Source organism: Thermobia domestica, chromosome 4 (genome assembly GCF_964235325.1).
Source record: "Thermobia domestica chromosome 4, izTheDome1.hap1.1, whole genome shotgun sequence".
NCBI classification, from domain to species: domain Eukaryota; kingdom Metazoa; phylum Arthropoda; class Insecta; order Zygentoma; family Lepismatidae; genus Thermobia; species Thermobia domestica.
Window position 1 is genome coordinate 5595006 of NC_137457.1, and position 23567 is coordinate 5618572.

Here is a 23567-nt window from a genome sequence, read left to right on the forward strand (position 1 = left end):
ATAGAGAAAATTTAAAGCTCATTTCATTAATGATTCATACGAACGTTTATTTAAAACATTGAACAATGGCAAAATTTATCCACAACCAATTCTATTTAATATGATTTTGATATGTTACTGTGGTGTATTATGGTGAAACATCATGTCATACATTCTAGTTTTCGGCGTAAATTTTTCCATCATGTTAGTTGTGTCCAAGGTTTGTCAAATTCCCAGCGAGCATCATCTAACTAGTTTTAGTAAATATGTTAAATCTTTGAAGTTTTACGTCCGAGGGTTATGCTTCTAGGATAAAGGAGACGGTGAGGATGAGCATTAAATGAAATGGTGGACTACAGAAAGTGGGAAGGAACGCGAGAAGGAAAGAGAACCCCGAGTAAATCCCGGAAAAGATAGATAAGAGATTCCTTCATGTGTTATAGTTGTGTGAATAGAAGTAAAGATTTATTGTAAGTTTTAGAGTTTGAATCTAAAATTAAGATCGTGTTTTGTAGGTAAGTGGCGGTATCTAAATATGCCGTTAGCCGAATGGCACGTAGGTAAATTGAGACACTTCTTATGATTCGGTTTCGAAATCTTGATATTGAAAAAAGTAATAAGTTAGATATTTTTTTACTTTGTCTGCTGCTAAAATAGAATTGGATTGCCTTGTAATTTTCATAGATCTCTCCTTGTTGTTAGATGTAATGCCATAGAAGAGTTTAAATAAAATCATACAGTTTTTGATAAAATTGACTTCAACTGGCAGCCTATTGTTAGATTCCAGTATACATTCCACAGATTATATAAAATATCCGTTCTTTGTGAGCGTCTCTGTGCCTATATTTTAAGTATGGAAATTATTTTGTGTTTCTGCCAAATTGATAGGCCCAGTTCGTTTATTCTGGAGCTGCTCCAATTTGCATATTTGCATATTTTGAGTTGAAGATGTGAGGACTCTGTTTAAAAATACTCTTGAATATTATGTGCAAGAAATGATAATCTGTTGAGTATAGCATACGTTTTTAGAATGATAGTCTGGATTTGCTTAAAAAGTTAAAAATAATAAATCATTTGGAAAATTAGTTAAATAATGCAAGATCTCTAAAAGTTAGGGTTATTTATTATCATTTTTCGTACAAGTTGAAATGTTATCACAACATCCCTTGCGTTATTTTCTAATAAATTTTGAATAACAATATTGAAATGATGTTCAAGTAGAAGAAAATTAATAGTGTAATCAAATCGTTCGTTGGTTGTTGTTATATAAAACTAGGTGAAGGATCGCCTGATTAATTTGGTTTATCAACTTTCGGACTCCTACTGTAGAATTCTTGACCAAATGGGTTACTTTGAAATTGTTTTTTTCTTTATTTCTTGATTTTGGCTTTTTAGGTCCTCTTTTCGAGAATAATTTATTTTAATTTATGAACCTCTTAGATGCTGAATCAATTTAAACCAAAATCCTCTAATCCGAGTAACAAATTGAAAACGATACCTTTTTTCTGTCTGTCTGAAATTCACATAGCATAATGTTCTTGACTTTGCTTATAAATTGGTCTATTCTTTCTTTATGTAATAGAGAAATATTAGTTCATATCCAGAAAACGATTAGTTTCGCTAATGCTTTACCGGGAAGTCTAGATATAATCTGAAACCAAAGATTTTCATTTCCTGATAATAATTTTAAATTTAAATTTAGCACTTGGTAATGCAATTTGTTCGGCAATAAGTCAAGTAGCTCGTGTTCCGTCCAGAAGAGTGAGTAGCGCAATGAACATAATAACTACTGACCTCATGGTAGTACAACATAAATAATAATAAATAAATAACACTCTGGTTCTTTTATCGTAATCTAAAATTGAGCCACATTAAAATAATACACACTTCATTCCGTCGTTTACTTCCGTTTATTATTTATCTAACTTGTTATATGGTTGTCCCTGGCAAAGCTGCCCTTTTCATAATTCTATCTTTTATTTTATATCTTTATCTGGTTGTTCTGCCAACCACGTATTGACAATCTCATTATTTAAACATATGAATATCTTCTTTTATTAGCATTATCGACAATATTATTTTAAAACATTTCTTTCTCTTCTTCTGCAGCCAGCCTAGTACATATCTCGAATGACTTATTGCCTAAAATTACAAGAAAATAATAATACAAGAAAATATACAAACGTACCGTTGTAGTAGATTGTTCACTAAGCGATTTTTTCCTATAGAAAAAATGCTCATTTTACAATTTGATTCATACATTGAATAGATGTAAAATTGCTTTAAGCTGTATAAAAATGGTAAATGGTAAAAATAAGGGATACATCTTGTGAACAAGCGTAGAGAAGAATGGAGGTGATACGGTACGTTGTGGAAAAAGTGTCGGAAAAAGGGGAGGCGGAATATCCATTTTATTGTTTTGAGAGAATAGAGAGTGTGTCACTCAAGGATGAGTTGTTCTTTTATTCTGCACTCGGAAATAAGTACAATCACATTATTTCTGATATCTAAAACCTGTTCAACAAAATAAAGAATTTGTCATCTATTTCGTAAGTATTATTGTTATCCGCGGGTCGTATCCACCAAATTCAGTCATGTTAGTGATTCGGTTATGACTTCTTTGCATTGAAGATTCCCTGGTGCCATTTCCATTGTTTCTACATATATTAAAGTAGCCTGCGAATAAATAGTAGCAATTTCTAATCGTAGGTTGTATATAGAGTTGCTATATTACAAGTACTATAAAATTAAGGAATATTCCAGATCGATAGTTCCTGAACTATTTAAAAATCAAGATGTACCCAGAACCACGAAGCTTCGGAATTCAAATTCAGTAGATTTTGTCTTTTTTGGATATTAGGTGTCCACTGAGAGCTGTTACTGAAAAGAGTTTCTTTCAGTGTAACTCCCTAACCTTTCCATATTTTACCTGTATTATTTCGTTTACTAAATAATAGGGTGTACATATTAAGGTTTTCGAAATCTTGTTACTCTTAGTGGCTATGTTTGGCCAAATGTGTTTAATATAATATAGAAAAATTTCAAATCCATACCTCAATTTTTTGAGGTGCCGCCATTACCTTGAAAATAGAGAAAATTATGAAATCGTAGATTTATAAACAATAAGTGAAATATTTATTATTTTGTACTGTAAAACCCTTAATAATAATTGTTTTCCAAATAGTCCGAATATAATGAGAAAGGAAATTTAAAGTAGTTTGCTCTTGTTTATCAGGTGCCGCCATCGTTTTGACTTGGGAGCAAAATTGATAACTTTATAATATTTGTGTCTGGTCCTCTCTTGCATCTAAATTATCGGAACAAATGGACTCGCCTTAGTCAGACATAACAATTAGTTTGAGGTGAACCATCAGATTTGAGTGTTGTGCTTCTTCTAGTTTGATAGCGTTGACTCGTGATACTGTTTTCTTGCTTGATCCTATTGTTTATATGCCTGCGGTTTTCTCCATATATTTTTGTGAGTGCGCAATTGTTTTGCTTGCATCAACATGGATCTGAAGAATAAGACTCGACTATTGTCAGACATCGAAATATTATTCACAATGTTATTGATTCTCCAGAAGAGTTTAATTGTGTTCAACTGCCTACAATAGAAAGTGTGCTTAATCAATTGCTATGGGAAAAGGAAACAAAGAAGAATAATTCCGGTTTTACAAAAAGAAACGACAGCCAAGGACATTCCTTACATAATTGCTTCTAAAATATTTCAAGTTTGGAAGAAGTCATTTATATCTGGAACATATACTTTAAGTCAACAACGAATTGTTGCCTTAATTCTTCAATATCACGAATAACTTGGTCAGGTCCCAAAATCAGTGAAAAAGCGAACCATATATGTGATGTAAAATGGTACAATTTCAAAAATTTGCCAGACAAACCTTATTTGATATTGTTTGGTGTAAATGTGCTGATCAACTAATTCGTTGTAAATGTGAAAAAGAAGGACGACTGTCGAAGTTAAAAGTGCATTTCTTCTTGATGAAGGAACATAAAGGAAAATGACTGTAGGAGGAATAGACAAAAGTGAATCAAAACTGCTTATGAAGCAGTATGAAAAAGTCAAAAAAAAAAGAACGTGGAAATGGACGTTTAAAACAAGTTGAACAAATTTTAAACAAGAACTAAAATCTCTCTAACAGTGATCACGATTTAGAATGATGGGGTTGAGATAAAGAATTCCGTCCATCTCCAAGAATTAAAAAAATATAAGTCCACCAGTCAAGTAAATGGGAATTAAACTACCAACTTTCATTTCTGCGGTTTGCAGGTTAAATGTACTCTGTCCGTCATGCTGCATTTCATCTTCTTCAATTCTAGAAGCTCTTGGTTTGATCACTTTCACACCAAAAGGAGAAAGTTATTGATATCAACAAGATTGAAAGGACAAAAATTAAACATTTTTGAACATTGTCGCTGAAGAATCCACTTCTTTCCTAATGACTTCCGAAATTAAAGGGATGTATTTTGATGGAAGACAATACCAAACGCTAGTGATGGACAAAATAGATGTCATACCACATAGGATAGTAAAACAAAACATGTCGTTTTAGTTCAAGAGCCGATCGATGTATATCGTGCATGTATGCAACTTGTCAGGAAGGGGAGACTGCATTAAGGTAACCATTACTCAATTTTTCACTGACCAAAATCTTGTCATGTCAAAACTTGTTGTAGGCGGTGATGGAACCCCAGTTAATACTGGAAGAAAAATGCAGTAATGGTCAATATTAAATATTAGTTAGGAAAGTTACTTGGAGGAATAATTTTGTAGGTTGCATAGAAATAAACTTCCATTTACACATTTAATACATGAAATCGATGGAAAGACTCTTGGGCCAAATTTATACGAAGGCTTCACAAAACAGCGAGTTAATACAACTTGTTGGTTTTGAACCTGTAGCTGTTCACTGGATTCAGAATTTAAGTGCTTTTAATTTAAGCCGAGATCGAAAATATCTTCTGAATATTTGTCAAGCTTTTTCTTTGAGCCATTGTTCTTCAATTTTGGCTAGTCAAAATCCTCGAAAGCTGCACCAGGCAAGATGGGTGACAACTGCTAGTTGAATTTTGGCGATATTTATTTGCAAACCTCCTTTATAGATACGTTATTTCTTATGAAATATTTCACTCCCAAAATATCTATCCATAAATGCAGCCTTTCAATTGGTCGAACGATTCCTGTGCTTAATTTATATTTTTCTCTAACGTCTGAGATTAAGTTGTTGATTATATAACTAACTCTATGGCCTATGGAATCCGGAGGTTCAATGTCGCGTTCACAAAAGCTCTCCATTGACTTCTATCCTTAGCTAACTGCATCAAGTTTCTACTTTGTATTCCAATCTCTGCGAGATCCATCTTAATATTGTCCTCCCATCTGTGCCTAGGGCTTCCTAATGGTCGTTTTCCAATTGGTCTTTCAGTCAAGACTTTGACAGCGTTTCTACTTTTTTTTCCATTCTAGCTACATAACCTGCCCACCTAAGCCTCCTAGACTTGACGACCCTAATAATGTTGGGTAAACCGTATAAATTATGTAGTTCCTCGTTAGTTGATCATATAATAAAATGAATTTATTAAATAGGCATCATGTTTGTAAAACTGCTCATGCCTGAAGCCAAGCAACAACTAGCGCTGTTAAAATAATATGCTAAGTTATAATTAACAAGATAAGAGAATACAAACCAGACATATAATCCCAACATAGTAAGAACCCTCCTTTAGTCCACAGCCACACAAACTTTTCTGCATTCTACTCGGCATCTTCTCGATGTTTCAAAAATTCTGAAAAAAAAAGAAATAACATTAGTTTTTTTTAAAAAAAAAGTGACAATAACTCAAGATGACTTTTATTTAATAATAAATGTAAAATATAATAACTATGGATGGAAAAGTAAAGTTTGTACACTCTAGATTTCAATACATCTTAAATTTGTATAGCTTTAGGACGAAGGAATAATGATAAAAAAGATGAAAACTTCAGCCAGCACAATATGGGTATTGCAGAATGGAAAAGGAGATTTCAGAGTTTGTGAGAGATGAACCGTTCAGATACAGATTGTAGATAACTGAAAACTGCAGTAATCGTAGAGAATGTTGAATCTCTTCATTAAGTAATATTATCATATAGAAAATGGCAAACATAATGGGATATCTGTGAGGCGTATTAATCACATTGTTCATAAGGAACTTTGGATGAAGAAGTTTTCAGGAAAGTGTGCAACAAAAGAGTTGATAGTGATTACAAAGAACGTATGTGCTATCTAGGTAGTTTCAAGACTATAATTGTCCATTTTGCTCGTAATTCCTGCTATATTATGTGCAATTTGGTGACTGGCCTAGCTACTGAGACTTCTATTTGTTCCCAGAATAGAATTCACCACATTCTTCAAGCAATTAAGCTCAAGTCGATGTTCTTAGCACATTGATTCTTAGGACAAAGGCATTCTTTTCCTCTCCAAGAGTTACAAACTGTTCTGAAAGTTGATGATTTGTGAAAGAAACTAACAAAGGAACTGTGTATTTTCGTGCCACAGGTTTGTGGAAGCACAATAAAGACACAAATGCTTTAGCGGCGAACTCGAGAAGAATATTTAAGGATGTCCGACTATTACTACTACTACATCAAAAAATCAGAAAGTTGATCCAACGGTTCAGTGGTACACGGTCATTGACGGTATCGTATTTATAAGTACAATAAATATTGCACGACATGTAGATTTTCTTTTATTTCTTTCAAAATTGGAGAAGCAAGTTTGTACCCACGTAGTGCAATTTAAAGATAATGGAGTCTTTTAATATAGAGGTTTTCATTACTTTTAGCCCCCAGAGACGGAAAAAATGTATATTGAAATCATAATCGGCTAAGAATAGTTTGCATCTGGTATATTTCCCAACCTTATCAGCTTATGTGTTCACCGGTGCTATGTATTATGCGTCTAAGTAAAGATGGAATTTTCTATCTAGTAGAAAGTAGCCAAATTTCCGCAACATATATATGAGCGCGTATAATTCCTATTGCCAAAAACTAGCTTTCTGTTCACTTTTTGTCAATTTTCGAGAACAATAAGCAACCACCTTCTCAGTATCATTTTTTGGGTCATAGCAAGCGAGTATTCCAGCTATTTGCATTTGACTACTGTCGCTATATACGTGAATTTCAAGAGAATCGTCAAAATGAGCGAGTGAAAGAGCTTTTAGTATGTTTTGTTTCAATTGTTCGAAAAGAACATCATGCTCCTCTGTCCATTTAAATTTAGATTTAGAGCTTACTAATTGCTGGAAAGGCTCGATGTTTATTGTGAAATCTTTGATATGCGCTCTAAGAAATGAACACAATCCGATAAAACTTTTGAGAATCCGCTTTGTACTTGGATTTTTGAAATTTCTTATTTTCTTGGCTATATTTGGAGATATTTTAATGGATTCTCCACTGACGAGGTGTCCTAACACGGTAAGCTCTTGGTAACCTATGTGTGTCTTTTTGGGTGATGCACGAAAATTGTGTTTTCTAAGCTTCTTAAATAGTACTTCCAAATCCTGCAACTGCTGTGGAAAGCTGTAAGCGCTGGAAATAATATCATCCGCAAAACTTGTAATCCTATTTGGTAGTCCTTTTAAACTCATCCTCGTTGCGATACTTAGGATTTGACTTGAAGTACTATGGCAAGTCGTGCACCTCAAAATTTCATATGACTTTCTGTTATGATTGAGCTCGAAGGTCATATATTTCCGACTCTGAAGATGCAGCAAAATTTGGAAATACGAACTAGAAATATCAGTGGTTGTTATGAAGCTCTTCCCTTTATAAAATTTAGAACATCTTCTGTAGTTTGAAATGTTACCGATAAATACTTGGTATAGCTATTACAGTTCTACAAATTAAGAACTATCCTTAACTCTTGTGTGTTATGTTTCCGGAGTACCAGAAGTGGAGAACAAAATTCATTGTTATCTGTGGGTCTATTTATTTTTGCATTGAAAAGTTCTTGAATCTTCTTGTCCGCCTGGTCCCTGATATGTAATGGAATAGGTGAAGAATGGTCGTGAAATACAGCACACTGAGAAATTCTAATTTTATGAACATACCCCTAAAATATCCGATGTCGTCAGGGGTATACTTAAAAACATCCCTGCACTTGAATAATAATTCACAAACGGCTTGTTTTTGCTTTTCGTCAAAGTGGGGTTGACGCCCAAGAGCTCTTTATTGAAAAGTTTTTTTCTGTGCACTTTAAGCGTTCTTCAGTTTCTTTTGTCTTAAACTGGTATGCTTTTTCTAGAAAATTCGGTTCCTCTAGGGCGTTAAAAGAGATTTCGTGCCCTTTCTCTAGAACCGCCACTAGGGTGTTCCTCTTTATAGTAACAATGCTCAATCCGGCTTCCGTAAAGAACATAGCACAACCACAGCCCTTTTAGAAATTACAGATTCAATTTCGAATTCAATAGAAAATTCAATGGTAACAGTTTTGGTCTTGTTGGATCTTTCGAAGCCTTTCGATCAAGTAAATTATGAACTCCTACTGGCCAAAATGAAATATTACAACTTCTCGGAATCAGTTATTAAATAATCGCACAGCTATCTCCCTTGTAGACAGCAACAAATAATACTAAGAGGAGAAAAGACTCAGGTATCTACTCCATCCCTGATAAAGGCAGGAGTTCCGCAGGGTTCAATATTAGGTCCCCTATTATTTTCTCTCTTTTCAGCAGATCTTTCTACAGTCATAAAACATTCATCAGTTCACTTCTATGCGGATGATACACAGATCTTCATCAGTAGTACGCCTGAAAACATTATGGACACAATAGAGTTACTTAATACGGATCTTTTAGCTGTTAGCAACTGATGCCTTCAGAATGGTGTTTTTCTTAATCCATTAAAATGTGTTTTCACTGTATTGGGAACATCACATCAGTTGAGCAAAGTCAACCCTGATGACCTAAAAGTAACTGTAGTGAATTCCAATATTCCATTTTCTCCCTTTGCAAAAGATCTAGGCTTAATAATAGACCAAGAACTTAGCTGGAATAAACACATTTCTGAACAGTATATTAAAGCTAAGCGCATCTATTACAGACTATATCTTGTTAACACTCTCATTTTTCCTCTGTTCGACTACTGCGATTCAATATATGGTAGTTCTCTCTCCACTCAAAATACTAGGGCAATTCAGAAGATACAGAATTACTCTATGCGCTTCTCACTCAATTACAGAAAGTCTCAGCATATTCTGCCGGCACTTAATGAAAACAATATCCTAACCATGTCCCGCAGACGATATCTCCGATACTGTTTTTACTATACAAAATAAATTCACATAATAAATTCACAAAAGGCAGTATTATACACAAAAGATAGAACAGATACTTGTTAAATCTAGGTACAAAATTGACTAATACAAATAAGTCATTAGTAATACAAGTATACATTTTCCGTAATTCGTAATTTGTCACCTTAAAACAAATCTAAAATCGGGCTTATTTCCTGTTTTCTTCCAGAACATTTTCGTGGCAAATTATCCGCAGCTGAATGATGGCCATCTGTTAGCCAAGAAACAACTAGCTCGCCCACTTTGAGTTTGTCTAACGGTGGGCCATTAACATTGATGTTTGAGTACTTATATGAGTCTTTTCTAATATCAGTCAACTGTAAATTCATAAGGGAAACCCCCTGTTCGCACTCAGCCTTGGATTAGTAATACTTTTACCTGACGTAGAAGTTTCTGCAACTCCTCACCGACAATCTGGTTGTTAGACTTATAATTCCGTAACTCTGATAACGATTTTTCTCGTTCAGTTTTGAAGTACTCAGCAAAACGAATCACCTCTCTATCAAAATACAACATCTTTTCCACAGCGTCAGTTGGCCACGTCGACTCATGGAGAACAAAAACTTGATCTACCACACCTTCGGTAGGGAATCCTGCGCATAAATTATCATTTAAAACCTCATAAAATCTTTTCCTTTTTAGAACTTTCAATGTCCATCATGTTGTTTATAGGAACTACAATTACTCGCTCTTTAAATGTACCTGATTCATTCAAAGAATGTTTAACTCTGATAATTTCATACCATCTCTTTCTGTCAAGGCTTTATGCGTATAGATCATAGTAACAAAATGTGATTTTCCTACCAACACACTCGAAGAACGAGACTGTAACAATTGTGCAAAACAGTAAATAGCCTCAACAGTATCATAAACAAATGCTAACTCGAAAAGAAAATAATAACTTTTCAGTTCGTTTAACATACCTTTGCACTTAGCCTTTTGAGAACTTCGACTGTGTAATTACAGAACTTCGTTAGTAATTACACATGAAGGTTTGATGTCATTATGAAGTTCCCCCTTAGAAATCACAAAGGAAACGAGGTTCCGGGTGGCGTACAGATGTGCCTGGGAATTTCCTCTCTTTCCCAGCTTTAATTACTACAGTGGCGCGAACCATCAATCTTACAAATACTGGTCGCTTGCTCTTCCGACTTCGTCACGTAGGCGACAGAAAGCTTGGCTTCTAAACGGATAAATCGTTGGGGTCTTTTTAATTTGGCTAATAAGAGTGCATCTTTAACCGTGCATATTCGACGATAAAAGTTTTGTTTCAGATAAAATGCGTTTGTCATGTAATTTATAACAAAATGATGTGCTTCTATTTACTTTATTTCATAGTTATACCATATTCACTTCCTAATGATCGGCTAGAGTTGCTATCTAAATACATACAGTTATACGCACTCATCTCAAGGATTTTCACTTCATGATGTAGAGGCAGGGTTAGTCTTGATCCCCGGAGCTCACTTTAGGAACAATTCGTTAGAATATATATCTATAATAATAACCGCATGTACATAACTGACATGTTGGTCCCTTCGCGATTCTTTGCTACGAATCGAAGAAGCGCGGACCAAAATGAAATCCTTGCCGCTACGCGTTGGTAACTCCAACACCTCGACACTAGATATCTGTTTCAACTCGACGAAACCCTGCCGGCAGTGGGACACTAGTGGCAATCCTTCTACGCATCGGTATATAGAAGATCGAAATTTACCGGCAAATGGGCAACTAGATGTTGGCGACGTATACGGCATAGGGTACGTTACTGTAACTTGAACTGTCTATATGCAGATGTATAATTACATTTCATTGTGAACTGGTGGATTTCACCACTAAAACTTGACTTCTCTACCACAGTACATACAGAAAGAAATAAACGATTTCATATGAGATTAAATTCAAAAGTTGGTTGTCCGTTTCTAGTAAAATTTTAAGAAAAATATCTAGAAGAAATGGCTATTTTTTTAGTTTGTGTGCTTGCTATGTAAGGAAAGCAAAGTTCCTTTTACTTTTTGTTATTAGCATTTATAATCTTGAAAATATTTAACAAATGGATGAAACTTTTTAACGCAAGGTTAAGGCATAGTAAATGCATAAATTAAAGTCAAACATATTATGCACGAATTCGCTCATAATTTACCTAGTAACAGAGTATACTTACAAAGTGAAGTGAAGTATCTAAAGTAAGTGTGCTAACTCATGACGATCAACTATATAGAAATATAAGAGAGTCACGGGATCTACATAATTGCGTCATTTACCTTAGTTTGGAACGCGAATATGCAAGCAGAGGCGGATGTATCCCGGGGTTGGGGGATCTAAGAAACCCACTTTTTAAGTGACAATAATAATTTAAGATATTGTATTTTTGGGAGTTTATAATAAACTCGTGATATACCGCCAAATGGGGTGAAATCGGACGATTGCAAGTTATTTTGTTGTTTTTGTAGATTAATCTACTGTTGTTAAAGCTAGACACTCACGATTTCGGTTGGTGGTCAATTGAAGATGTTTCGTGTATTAGATGTAAATATCGGAGCAATAATTTAATTTACCATCCTTGTACACACATGTACAAATTTCATTGTGGGAAGACATAAAAACTGTACTCTGGTAAATAACGTACTTGGAGATCAAAGTAATAAACTACATGAAACCTCTTGGCACATATAATAACAATCAAAATACTGCTCGTTATGCAAGCAATAACCTCTCATCTTGCAAAGTTGTGTGTGTCTGGGTCTGGGAGTGATCTGGGGTGATTTCAGGGGAATGCGGCGTAGGATCGAAACTGCGTAGCATCGAAACTGCGTACGATCGAAAAATTCAGCTCAAAACCTGTTTCGATCCTACGCAGTTTCGATCGTACGCAGTTTCGACGCTACGCAGTTTCGACCGTACGCAGTTTCGATCCTACGCAGTTGCCCTGAAATAATTTAAGTTTTAATCATGCGCTCAAAAAATATATTTTTTTTCTCTCTCTTTAATTTGTTTAACCTGTGCAGCTATAAATTAGGGTTATATACATGGACTCCACACGACCTAAACTGCGTAGGATCGAAACTGCGTACGGTCGAAACTGCGTAGCGTCGAAACTGCGTACGGTCGAAACTGCGTAGCGTCGAAACTGCGTAGCGTCGAAACTGCGTACGATCGAAACTGCGTAGCGTCGAAACTGCGTAGGATCGAAACTGCGTAGGATCGAAACTGCGTAGGATCCACACTGCAGGTAGGATGGACAAGTTACAGGCGTATGGATTGAGAATCAATTATGATTTGTAATGATGACTATGTCAGAAGTGTAATACTAACTTTGAAACAGCTTCGACGGAATATAATGTAAAATAGTTATGTAATATGAAGAATTTAAAGTAATGAAGAATATGATGTATAATGAATATTGAAGGATAATAATAATAATAATGTTTAACGAATATTTCGATTGTAAAGATATTATTTCTAAAGGCTATCAGAAAGTTAGAGAAACAAAAGTCAGATAAAGATTCATATGCTGTTCTGTGTGTACTTGTCTGCGTAATATGAATGAAAATTTATATGATTTTATGTACAGCTTAACGACCTAATCACCAGTTATTCATATGTATGTCAACAACGTTACAATATTGTACTTCGCTTTGGGAGTTTCTCATTTGTACGCTGAACCTCAAATCGATTTATAATTGGAACGCGTACCCGTGGGGGTAGGAGCATTTCAATGTATTCCGTTACATTTCACAAAAATATTTTTAACCGTAAAAGATTCGAAATTAAACTACTATTCAAATAGAGAATAAAATTACGAAAGTTTACAACTATTACTGGAAATCAATGCTGTCATCCATTTTGAACATTTTAAAAGAACATAGTTTCTAATGTATTGAAATTTCATTTCTTATGAATAGTTTGAAACGTTGTAAATAGTTGTAAAGAACCTGCAGAAAATTCGTCAAAATCCTCCTACAATGGGGAAGCCGTGTTAGACATGGAGTTAGTGGATGCAGATGGTGGCATTGGAAAAGTCCGGGTCTCCCGAGCACAGTGGTGATATCAGAAACCGGGCCCCAGCCATGAGGCTCCAGAAAAATGGGGTCCCGAAGTTTTGGGCGCGGGTTCTTTCTATACGCCTATTAAACATGGAATTGTATGTGGGTGGGTGGTGAAGTTTTTAAATGTTCGGGTCGTCTGAGCACAGTGTTAACGTCAGAAATTGGGCCCTTGTCTCAAAGGTCCAAAAATGGTGTCCCGAAATTTTGAGCTTGGCTTCATTATATTTTTCTTTTAAGCATGGAGTTATTGGATACATATTGTGGTGTTGGAAAGCTCCGGGACCTGAGACTCCAGAAATGAGATCCCAAAAGTTTGGGTTCAGGTCTCTTTTATTTGCCTATTTAACATGGTGTTGTACTATAGTGTTAGCGTTTGAAAGGTCGGGGTCGATTAACGAAAGCGGTAATGTCAGAAATTGGGCCCTGGCCTCGAAGCTCCAGAAAATATGGTTCCGAAATGTTGGGCTTGAGTTCACTCTATTTCTCGTTTCAGCATGGAGTTGTTGCATACAGATGGTGACGTTGGAAAGATCCGATTTCCCTCAGCACAGTGGTGGTCAGGAACCGGGCCCCCAACATGGGGCCCCAGAAATGGAGTCCCAATGTTTTGGGCATGAGCCCCTTCTATACGCCTATTAAACATGAATTGTTGTACGAAGGTGAAAAACTTGTATCTTCGTAAAAAAAAAAAAAAAAAAAAAAACTTGTATCTTCCTTATAATTATTAGATAATAATCTCAGCTCCTAAACACGTATAAAAAATACCGAAGTTATATTTCAGCAAAAAACAATTACCATAAAACATCTCTTTGCATGTGTAATGACTGAAATGTATTATACTTTGCTTCCCTCCCAAATAAATAAATAAATAAATAAACGATTACAGTCGATAAGCGTAAATCTGGCAGAACCTATTTTCCGAAATCTAAAACAAATCACGCAGATTGTTTATTGCTTGTTCGCGATTGTCCACATCACATTTTCGGTTTTTCATTGTATGTAATTAACTATACCATAACAGAAATTCCCGCTACGAACAAATTACACGTTAGGTATACGCCTATGTGTCTCGTCTCGAGGACTTCCGGGCCGCAGTGGCTTAGTGGCAGAGGGTTCACACATGCTGCGGGGCCCTGGTTCTATACCAACTTGCGCAAAGTGGGGTTTGTGGTGAACAAACACCGTGTGTGAGGGTTTTCTTGGAGTTTCCCTTTCCCACAACTCTTTCATTTCACCATTCCATTTATTCTCATCATCTGCGTCTCCTTTAGTCTACCCAGGATGACAGTCGGACATAAAACTTAAAGATTGCATTTTCATTTTCACATTTGGAGACCCTATATCTGTGTTCCTTGAGTGCCCCAAATGCTAAATAATAATGGGTTGGAAGGCCCATGAAGTTTAGTACCTGGTACACTCATTATCTCAACTTGCCCAAAAAGTTAAGGGCTCACGTTAAGTTAACGCCCCAAAACTTTGATTTTCACACACCTTATTAACTATATTGGCCCAAAAGATGAAATTTGTTAGCCCATCGATCTTTATCTCGACTAGCCCAGAAAGTTGGGAGGCTCTGGTGAAGTTAGCCCCCAAATTTTCGGCGCCTATATCACATTAACTATGGGAGAACGAAAGCTGAAATTTGGTAGCCTATCCAGCCCGTAGACAGTACTATGTAGGCCATTCATTCTCTGGACCAGCCCAGAAACTTGGGGGGGGGGGCTCACGTTAAATTAGAGCCCGAAATCTTTGGCGCGCATATCTCATTAACCCTTTCGGGACGAAATCGATTTTGGGGTTTTTGGTAGACTTTCAGTTAATGATTTATTGCCCAAACACTGTTATCCCGATTGATATCGTTTACGTCTTGTATTTTAGAAGAGGGACATGGCTATTTTTTGGTGTAAGTTAGATTGCAGTGTTGCTAACGGAAGGGATTATTGAAAAAATGTAGGAGTGAAATTTAAAAAAAAAATCCCTAGCCGAATTTCATGATTTTTTCTAGCTGGGAACACCGAAGCCACAGGGGTTCAAGTCACCTAAAAAGAATTTTCTGGTATGTTGACAAGGTACAGTAAAAACCTGAAGTCGCTGGCTGCCATACAAAGAGAGAAAGAAAAAAACTCTCTCATAATACACATCAAATTTTGGCACTTCTTACGCGTCAGAAGCAAAAATCAGCATACATGGTGGTTCACCGTCTTCCCTAATTATTCAATCGTGCTCCTCTATGGTGCGTTTTGTAGGCCAAGAATGATTCCAGACAGTTGTACGTTGGTTTGAATATAGCCAAGGACACTGAAATAATAGGGGGGAAAGGATAAACTTCCCAAATTTTTTACAAACAATTACAATTAACATTTTCTGTAGCTGGCAACATTGCTACCACTCAGAAGCAAACAATTTTAAAGTAATCTTTGGCCCACCAATAATATATTCAGCTAGTATCATGATGATATCTCTCAAATTAAGCATGTAATTTTAAAAAGTATATCATTTTTCCTAGAAAGTCACTATTATCCTTAAAATTATGTAATATGGTATACTGTAAGACCGGAATTGTAGTGTCCCCAATTATCCAAGTGAAACTTTTTATAGTGCGTTGTGTAAGTCAAGGATGAGGCTTCCAGAATCTGGTATGTTCGTTCCAATGTAGCCAATAGAAGAGAAGGAAATAAGAGGCAAATTTTAGAAGGGAAAAAAGGAAATTTTTACCAAAAAAAGTCTGGAAATAAATAGTTCTATGGCTGGAAATACTGCTAAGAGACAGATGCAACTATCTTCAAATAAACCTTAGCCCACCACTAATATATCCTGAAAGTATCATGTCGATATTGAATAAACGAAGCTAGTAATTAAAAATTAATAGATTATGGTAAATATAAAAGTGAGAAAAATCAAGGATTAGAACCTTAATACGAAAATGAAATGAAATGAAATCTTTTAGTTTCACGTCCTACGGTTATGCCGGTTAGGCTAAAGTAGACGCTGATGATGAGAAATGAATGAAATGGTGGAATGAAAAAAGTGGAAGGAAACGGGAGAACCCCGATAAAACCTCCACACACGATGTTTAGAACCTAAATACGAATTTATGGTGCGCCTCCTAATTACGCAATTGCAACGATCTGTGCCCAAGTTTGTTCAGTAAGGACCGATGTTTGACTGACGTAGTTCACTTGCGCTCGGACGTATAGGTACGGAATTATAAACATAAACTTCGAAAATTGACAAATCTGAAAATACTTTATCTTCGCATTGAATTTGGACCCCTCCTCCAAAGTAAGTTCATGCGTATGGTACGTACCACCATACTACGATTTTTAATTTCAGTAAAAATCCCTTTGTTTTCTTGCCCCCAGGATAACTATATACTCTGCCAGTTAATATGTTTAAAACATTTGGAGTGATGTATCGTCATGTGTATAGATTAACCTCTTGCACACAGAGAATGTTTCTTTTCCAAGATTTAAATAAAACTGAAATGTTTTCCATTTCCATACAGAATTCAATTCACCTAAGATGTCCAAAGTTCACCTAAGATGTCCAAAATTCAATTCACCTAAGATGTCCACAACAATTTTTATGGAGGTAGTTGGAGAATACTTTATATCATAGGCCCGTAGTTAAACTCCCTCTATAAAAATTGTTGTGGAAGCACCTCAGGATTCTGACATACGCATTTTTGGATAGGGCACATACTAGTTCCTAAGTTAAGTCTTGACCCGACTGCGGTAGGTCCCATAGTTTTGGAGCTATGGACCTTTAAAATTCCTTTTTTCATGTTTTTGGCAGCCTATAACACGTAAACCGTCGCTTGTAGAGGGATAAATTCTTAAGGTCTTTTGAATTTGGCTAATCAGAGTGCTCCTTTAACCCGCGTATATTCGACGATAACCGTTCGGGATAAAATCTGCTCGCCATGTAGACCTAATTTTATTACAAAATGACGACTGTCTATTTACTTTATTTTGTAGTTCTTCCATATTCACTTTCAAATGATCGGCGCCAGTTGCCATCTAATAAAGTTGATGCGTTTGTTGCTTCTAGTACACAACCGCTTTGAAAAAGAAGCAATAAATGCATCAAATGTGGGAGATGAATTTAGAACACCAAAATGGTACATGCCTAGCACATCTTGTGCTGTTAGGGTTTCTTCAGAAACATTTTGTAAAACAATTGAAAACACATCGCGCGGTTTGTATTTTGAAATTTTGCGTATACTTGGATTTGTTTAAGTATTTCTTTCTACTGTGTTTGCCTGTAGCTTCAGTTCATAAGCCTTTATAATTAGATACCCAACATATATGGCAATCACGCAGAAAACAACACCGAAGATTCTACACTTATGTTAACACACAGGCTGTGTGTCATTTCAACTAGCGGCATTTGACACACAACTCCAAACGGAGAGTGAGTTGTTCTAACCACTTGTTTGTGTTATATTTTAACACAATCGTGCTAACACATAGGCATGTCGTTGAAATAATACAACGATTTTTTACAGTATAGGCACTTCCAGTAGAACTACAAGGATTAAATTTGGCAAAGTTTTTAGCCTCCTGGGACTATATAGAAAATTTCCAAAAGTGAATATTTTCCATTTTTAGCAGCTTTAAAGAGACAAAAAACTGTGTAATTTAAATAGACTTTTTGGATGTACAAAATCTCATATTTTAGGTACCGTAATTGAAATCGGAATAAAAACTAGGAATTTTGGTATGTTAGTAGGTTTATGAGGCGCGAGGCCGTAGGATGAGAAATTTTGTATCTGGCGACAAATTCCCACCTACTTAAAACTAAACTGATTATATAAACATTCAATTTTGCCAATTGCCAAGTTCATAAAGAAATTGAAAATCACAGCAACTGGGTAAGTAAGAAAATGCTAATCCAAATGTCAATTGAAAGAAACGGAAGTCTTTTAAGTAAATATTGGCAGCAACGCATTCTAATTTTCCAACTTGGTCAAAAGTTAGCAGGGTTGGAAAAAATACAGTTTTTTTTAAAAAAAAAAAGAACAAAACGCGTGTTTAAAACATGAAAAAAGTGTTTAAAATGTTTTAAAGATGTTTTAAAAAACACACAAAAAAGTAAAAGTACATGTTTTAAACATTTTGAACAGTTTAAAATATTATTTTAAACATATTTCAAAATCGTGTAATCACGTATTTATTAAGACTTTTTGCTCTTTCAACCGAGCTTTTCATTTATTTTATTCTCTTTAAGACTACACAGTGTTGGGTACAGAACATTTCCGTATAGATTAGTAATTTTCAACTTATTTCATATAACGACCCCTTTTATTACACCCTCTTGCCAGTGACTCTCATACAGTAAGTATTTTCTTGGATATAGTAAGCTTTTAAGGTAGATTTTAAAATTTACCAACTATAGAGGTTTCACACAATCTATCAATATATATGGCAAAACAAAAGTCCTCACCATCCTTGTGCGTTGACAACGGGTTGAGGGAGAATGATGAATCTTGGAAGTGGTCTGACACATCAGATGGTGCTATCAAGCATCATGGCGAACATCTGTGCTTAGTATTCGAAATTTCAAATGCAAATGGTGTCATGTTACATGAGGGCTAGAATTTTACCAGAAATGCTGTTGTGCGGTTATTTTAACCATAAAGAAAATCATTTCGAGTTACCGCTTCTAAAAGTTTTGTAGTTATGCCTTTAGGGGGTAAGCTAGCGTTTCGTGGAGGCGGGTGAGATTTTTGTTGCAAAATTTGATTACTACTTCATAACACTGGTGCTAATAAAATTATTTTATAATAATAGGGCTACGTTTTCGAAAAGTAATGTTTGAAGCACACTTCATATTGTGCTAACTTTATATTTTCTGCAAGTCTATGTAATTGGTTGTTTTTTGAGTCAAAAATTTATTGACGAAAGGTAATATTTGGGGCGTTCAGAGTACAATAGATCCAAATCCATTTTCAATAAACTTCAATTTTCCTCAGCAAATGAATTCTATTTCAAAAAATAATACTTCGCAGTCAAGAATCCAAAACAAATGTAACTAAAACCATGCGAAAAGGCGTGGGATAGTTTCATATGACAGCCGCTAGTAAGGGCGTCAGTGGAACAGGAGGGCAACGACCCTCATCCGCACCCTGCATTTCAGATTTTGGGGACGGTAAGACAGTTTTAGAAATCTTTTGATAAGCAAAGTCCAACAGAATAAGCCTGAGGTAATTACACCGAATAAATACGAAGAACATACAGATGATTAAAACTGGGAAGTTGCTAAGATCCAATTTCCTGAATTTTAAGCAGGCCCGAAACTCGAAAGTAGAGCCACCTTTGAAATCCTTGGGTAAAAAAATTATACAAGAAAGCAATATAGGCCTATAGCTCCTTACGGCCAATGATCAAAATCCGTATTTATTCGGTGCAAGGACTTCAATTTTTAAATGTTGGACTTTGCTAAGCAAAATGTTTCTAAATCTGCATTACTGCCCCAAAAATCTGAAATTCAGGGTAGAAGACGGATGATTTCTAAACGAACGCCCCTATCTAGCGGCAATCATACAAAATTCTAGATTCCTTTTTTTCAGGTAGTTTTTCTTTCTTTCATCTCGGATTCGTGGTTGTGAAAATATGACATTTTACGTCGATGTATTCTTTTGGACACATTCTGCATTTATGTAACGTAATTATGCATCATTGACTATGACATTCGGAGCTTGACTTGTTAATCATTCCAACGCTGCAACATACACAATACAAGTATAATGTTAATATCTTAAATGTATGAGCAAGGAGGGGGAAGGGAAAATTAGCTCTCCTCCCCATTCCGTCAACGCCCTTGTCTAGCGGTTGTCCTATGAAACTCTAGTCCACACGCTTTCCCGTGGTTTTTGTTTCATTTATTTCATACCCTATGCTACGAAGATATTACGTTTGCTGAGCAAAAGTGAACCTTTCTGAAAATGAACTTGGGTCCCTTGTGTTCTAAATGTTGAGTTGAAGTCAAATTTATCCTGCAACCCAAGTTTGTTCGAAACATATAAAATTAGTTTGTTTAGTTTGATTGATTACATCTTGCATCAGTAGCAAGGCTATATTAGACAGGGCTTTTTGTTTAAAGTGGGATCTGACCCACTAATTTTGAAATTTTACGTGGGATCGCAGTCAAAATCTATACAGCAAATTCCGACGCCTCGTGTCTCTATCCTCAAAAATTAATGTTAAAAGACTGAATATTGCACCCTGTAGCGTGGTACATACATACAAACAAACAAATTGAGATCAAATTGTCCCAGACCTTGACGTTCAGCACTAACGTTATAATAAGTATCACACTTGGTTAGTTACGTGATCGACTGCCATACCTTGCGTTTCTCACCTGGTCTCTTCATACAAGCTATGCCAAGTTGTAAAGTTTCAAAGAAAATTTAGAACTGTGGTGGGGAAGAGGTACGAAATAAAATTTTCATAATATAATGAAAAAGATATTGTTGATACAAAATTAGTTGTTACCTGAAGTTTCCAGTTGCATCTCAGCCACACCACTGACGTTAGATTCATCAGAAGCAATTTTCGGATCAACATTTTTACCATTTGTTTGGGTTTCCATTTTTACCAAGCATTGCATTTTTTATAATGATTTTCGTTCTTGGAACTAAACCACCCATTTCTTTCTTACACGTTTTGTGACAAACTCGTTTGATCGTTTACTTACCTGATTGAGTTTGAGTTACTCTAATAAATTTGTATCAAATCATGTCCTTCTTTTCTTCACGCATAATCCATGTTAAACGATTCCATGTTGTACGGAGACAGAACTAACATGTACTGTACAAACGAATGCTTGCGATATTTTAATTTCAGAACCTCAACGTCGCAATGAATACAACACAACAGTTTGTTTCCGTGATAATTATTTTATTTATTTTTTAATATCAGTTCTATAAGTAGTCCAACCTTCGACTACGACACTTTCTCGCAAGTTAACTGAGAAGCATTTAAACAATACAATATACGTTAAAAATAAGGGGGAAAAGAGACAAAATAAATTGTAGATCACCACATTGACCTGCTGTAGCCACGAGAAATCAAACCATTCACATGGGAAGAAAATAGTCTTCTGATTGGGGAGCACTTTTGGACAGTTCTCTTGCTCTGGAAGATTTCTTTTTTTTACGAACATAAAATAAAATGCAAATAAACATATGTTTAAGACAAGTCTTCAAAATAAACGTGTTTAAAACAAAATGTTTAAAACATAAACAAAATTTGTTTTAAACAAAATCAATTGTTAAAAAAAAGTTTTAATCATTTGTTTTAAATATTTTGTTTTAAACAAAACAACCCTGGAAGTTAGTAAATTTGGGACGAAGCCCAAACTAGCAAAAACTTGAACTAATTACATGAACCTTCGATTGTGCCACCTGCAAAGTCTATAAAAGAAGTGACAATTCACAGCAACTAGGTAACTAAGAAAATGTTAAGCTAAGTCAATTGAACTTAACGGCAATCTTCTGAACAAGGAATTTGCCAACTTGATCAGAAGTAGTGGCTTTTGGGGGGAGGATTCTCCTTTCTCCCTGCTGAGACAAGACTTAGCTTTTTTGGTCCTCTTGAATAAGTCATAGTCCCTCAAGAAAAACTTCCTGGGTACACCCCTGTATGATTATTTAATTATATTTGTCACTATTTTATTTCTCAGTTTCGTATCTATGCACTTTCGATCGTACGCAGTTTCGACGCTACGCAGTTTCGACCGTACGCAGTTTCGATCCTACGCAGTTTCGACGCTACGCAGTTTCGGTCGTATACAGTTTTGATCCTACTCCGATTTTTCCCTATATAACTTCAAAAAAATACTATTACTTAATATTCTGTGATTATAAAATAATTGTTTTTTTATTGTTCGATCATAAGACCTTATCTGTTTTCGATCCTACGCCGGTTTTAGTTTCGATCGTACGCAGTTTCGATCGTACGCAGATTCGATCGTACGCAGTTTCGGTCGTACGCAGTTTCGATGCTACGCAGTTTCGATCCTACGCATGTAACCCGATTTCAGACGGTGCCACGTTATTAGTTGGCGTACAGCCAAACGAAATTACGCCCATATCAGTGGATGCTATAGTTTACTCCCTACTGTCAAATTGTTCCTTCTTCTGTCTTGTTGTTGCTTTATATTTATTCCTTTCTCTGTATGGACCCTATAATTTTTCAATTTACAGCCTCATATCTCCCTTATTTTGGCAATGATAACCTACCTTTTGCTTATATTCTTTCACGTTTTAATCCAATTGTTTAATGGCATAAAATGATATACGCTCTATTTGAAAAGCTATAAGTTTTTTGTTGGGAATGTAACACTGCTCGTGTGTGTGAAAGTAATGGCGTGTTTCTAGTCACGTATCTCCATACCGTAGGTATCAGGTTAACTGGATACAATTTTCATACTGGATACGATTTTAGCAGATATCACCCGATTTCCAGGTCATATATTCGTCAACCGCCTAATCAACTCTTAGTCACGAAAAACCACTCGCTTTTGTGGACTAGATATTTTTTAACGGAAGTTAATGAGAGTGAAAAATGTGTAAAAAAAAAAAAAAAAAGTGGCATAATCATACAGATTTTGTTTCAAGCCATGAATACTACTGTATGATCTCATGGGTGCGTATTTCTTTGATGACCATTCTGTCCAGTTCAGCTAAACAAGTCTATGTTTTACCTATTCTATGTGTTCGCCTAGCCTTTATATATTCAGAAATGATTGTAAATTGTATCATGGTATTGCTAGCATTTCGTTTAGATTAGATTCATTATTAATATGTTTTCTTCTTTTAAAATGTTTAGGTTGTATTACATAGGTATATTGTGAAACCATGGTAATTATGTATGTTAGTACGATTTTTTTTTTTTTTTTTTTTTTTTTTTGAAAACTTGCTTTACAGATATCTTTCTGTGATACTTACTTTACAATTCGAGACTCACTTTGGTTAAACTTAATGAAACATTAAAGGCAAAAAGTAAATTTGCTTTACTTTATTTTCGTTAGAAAAGTACATTAGAAGTGTCACTTAACAAAGAAATCACTAAAAAAAAAGTTCCGAAGGATCCCAGGACAGTATTTGTAATACACAAGTTCACATCAGTACTTATGGTTTAGAATCCCTCTCTTTTCTAATTTTAAAATATGGTAACCCTAA

General features: G+C 35.4%; 1 protein-coding gene across 6 annotated transcripts in view; it reads right to left on the minus strand.

The window, feature by feature from the left end:
- The window catches only part of LOC145683688 (uncharacterized), a 165089-nt gene that overhangs the window by 135479 nt on the left and 6043 nt on the right, over positions 1–23567 (minus strand). For all 6 annotated transcript variants that reach the window (XM_081755044.1, XM_081755047.1, XM_081755046.1 and 3 more), the window contains one exon: positions 5686–5784. In XM_081755044.1, coding sequence (XP_081611170.1) covers positions 5686–5763 — 78 coding nt within the window. In that variant the 5' untranslated portion in view covers positions 5764–5784. Of the gene's footprint in view, positions 1–5685; positions 5785–23567 lie in introns of those variants that run through there.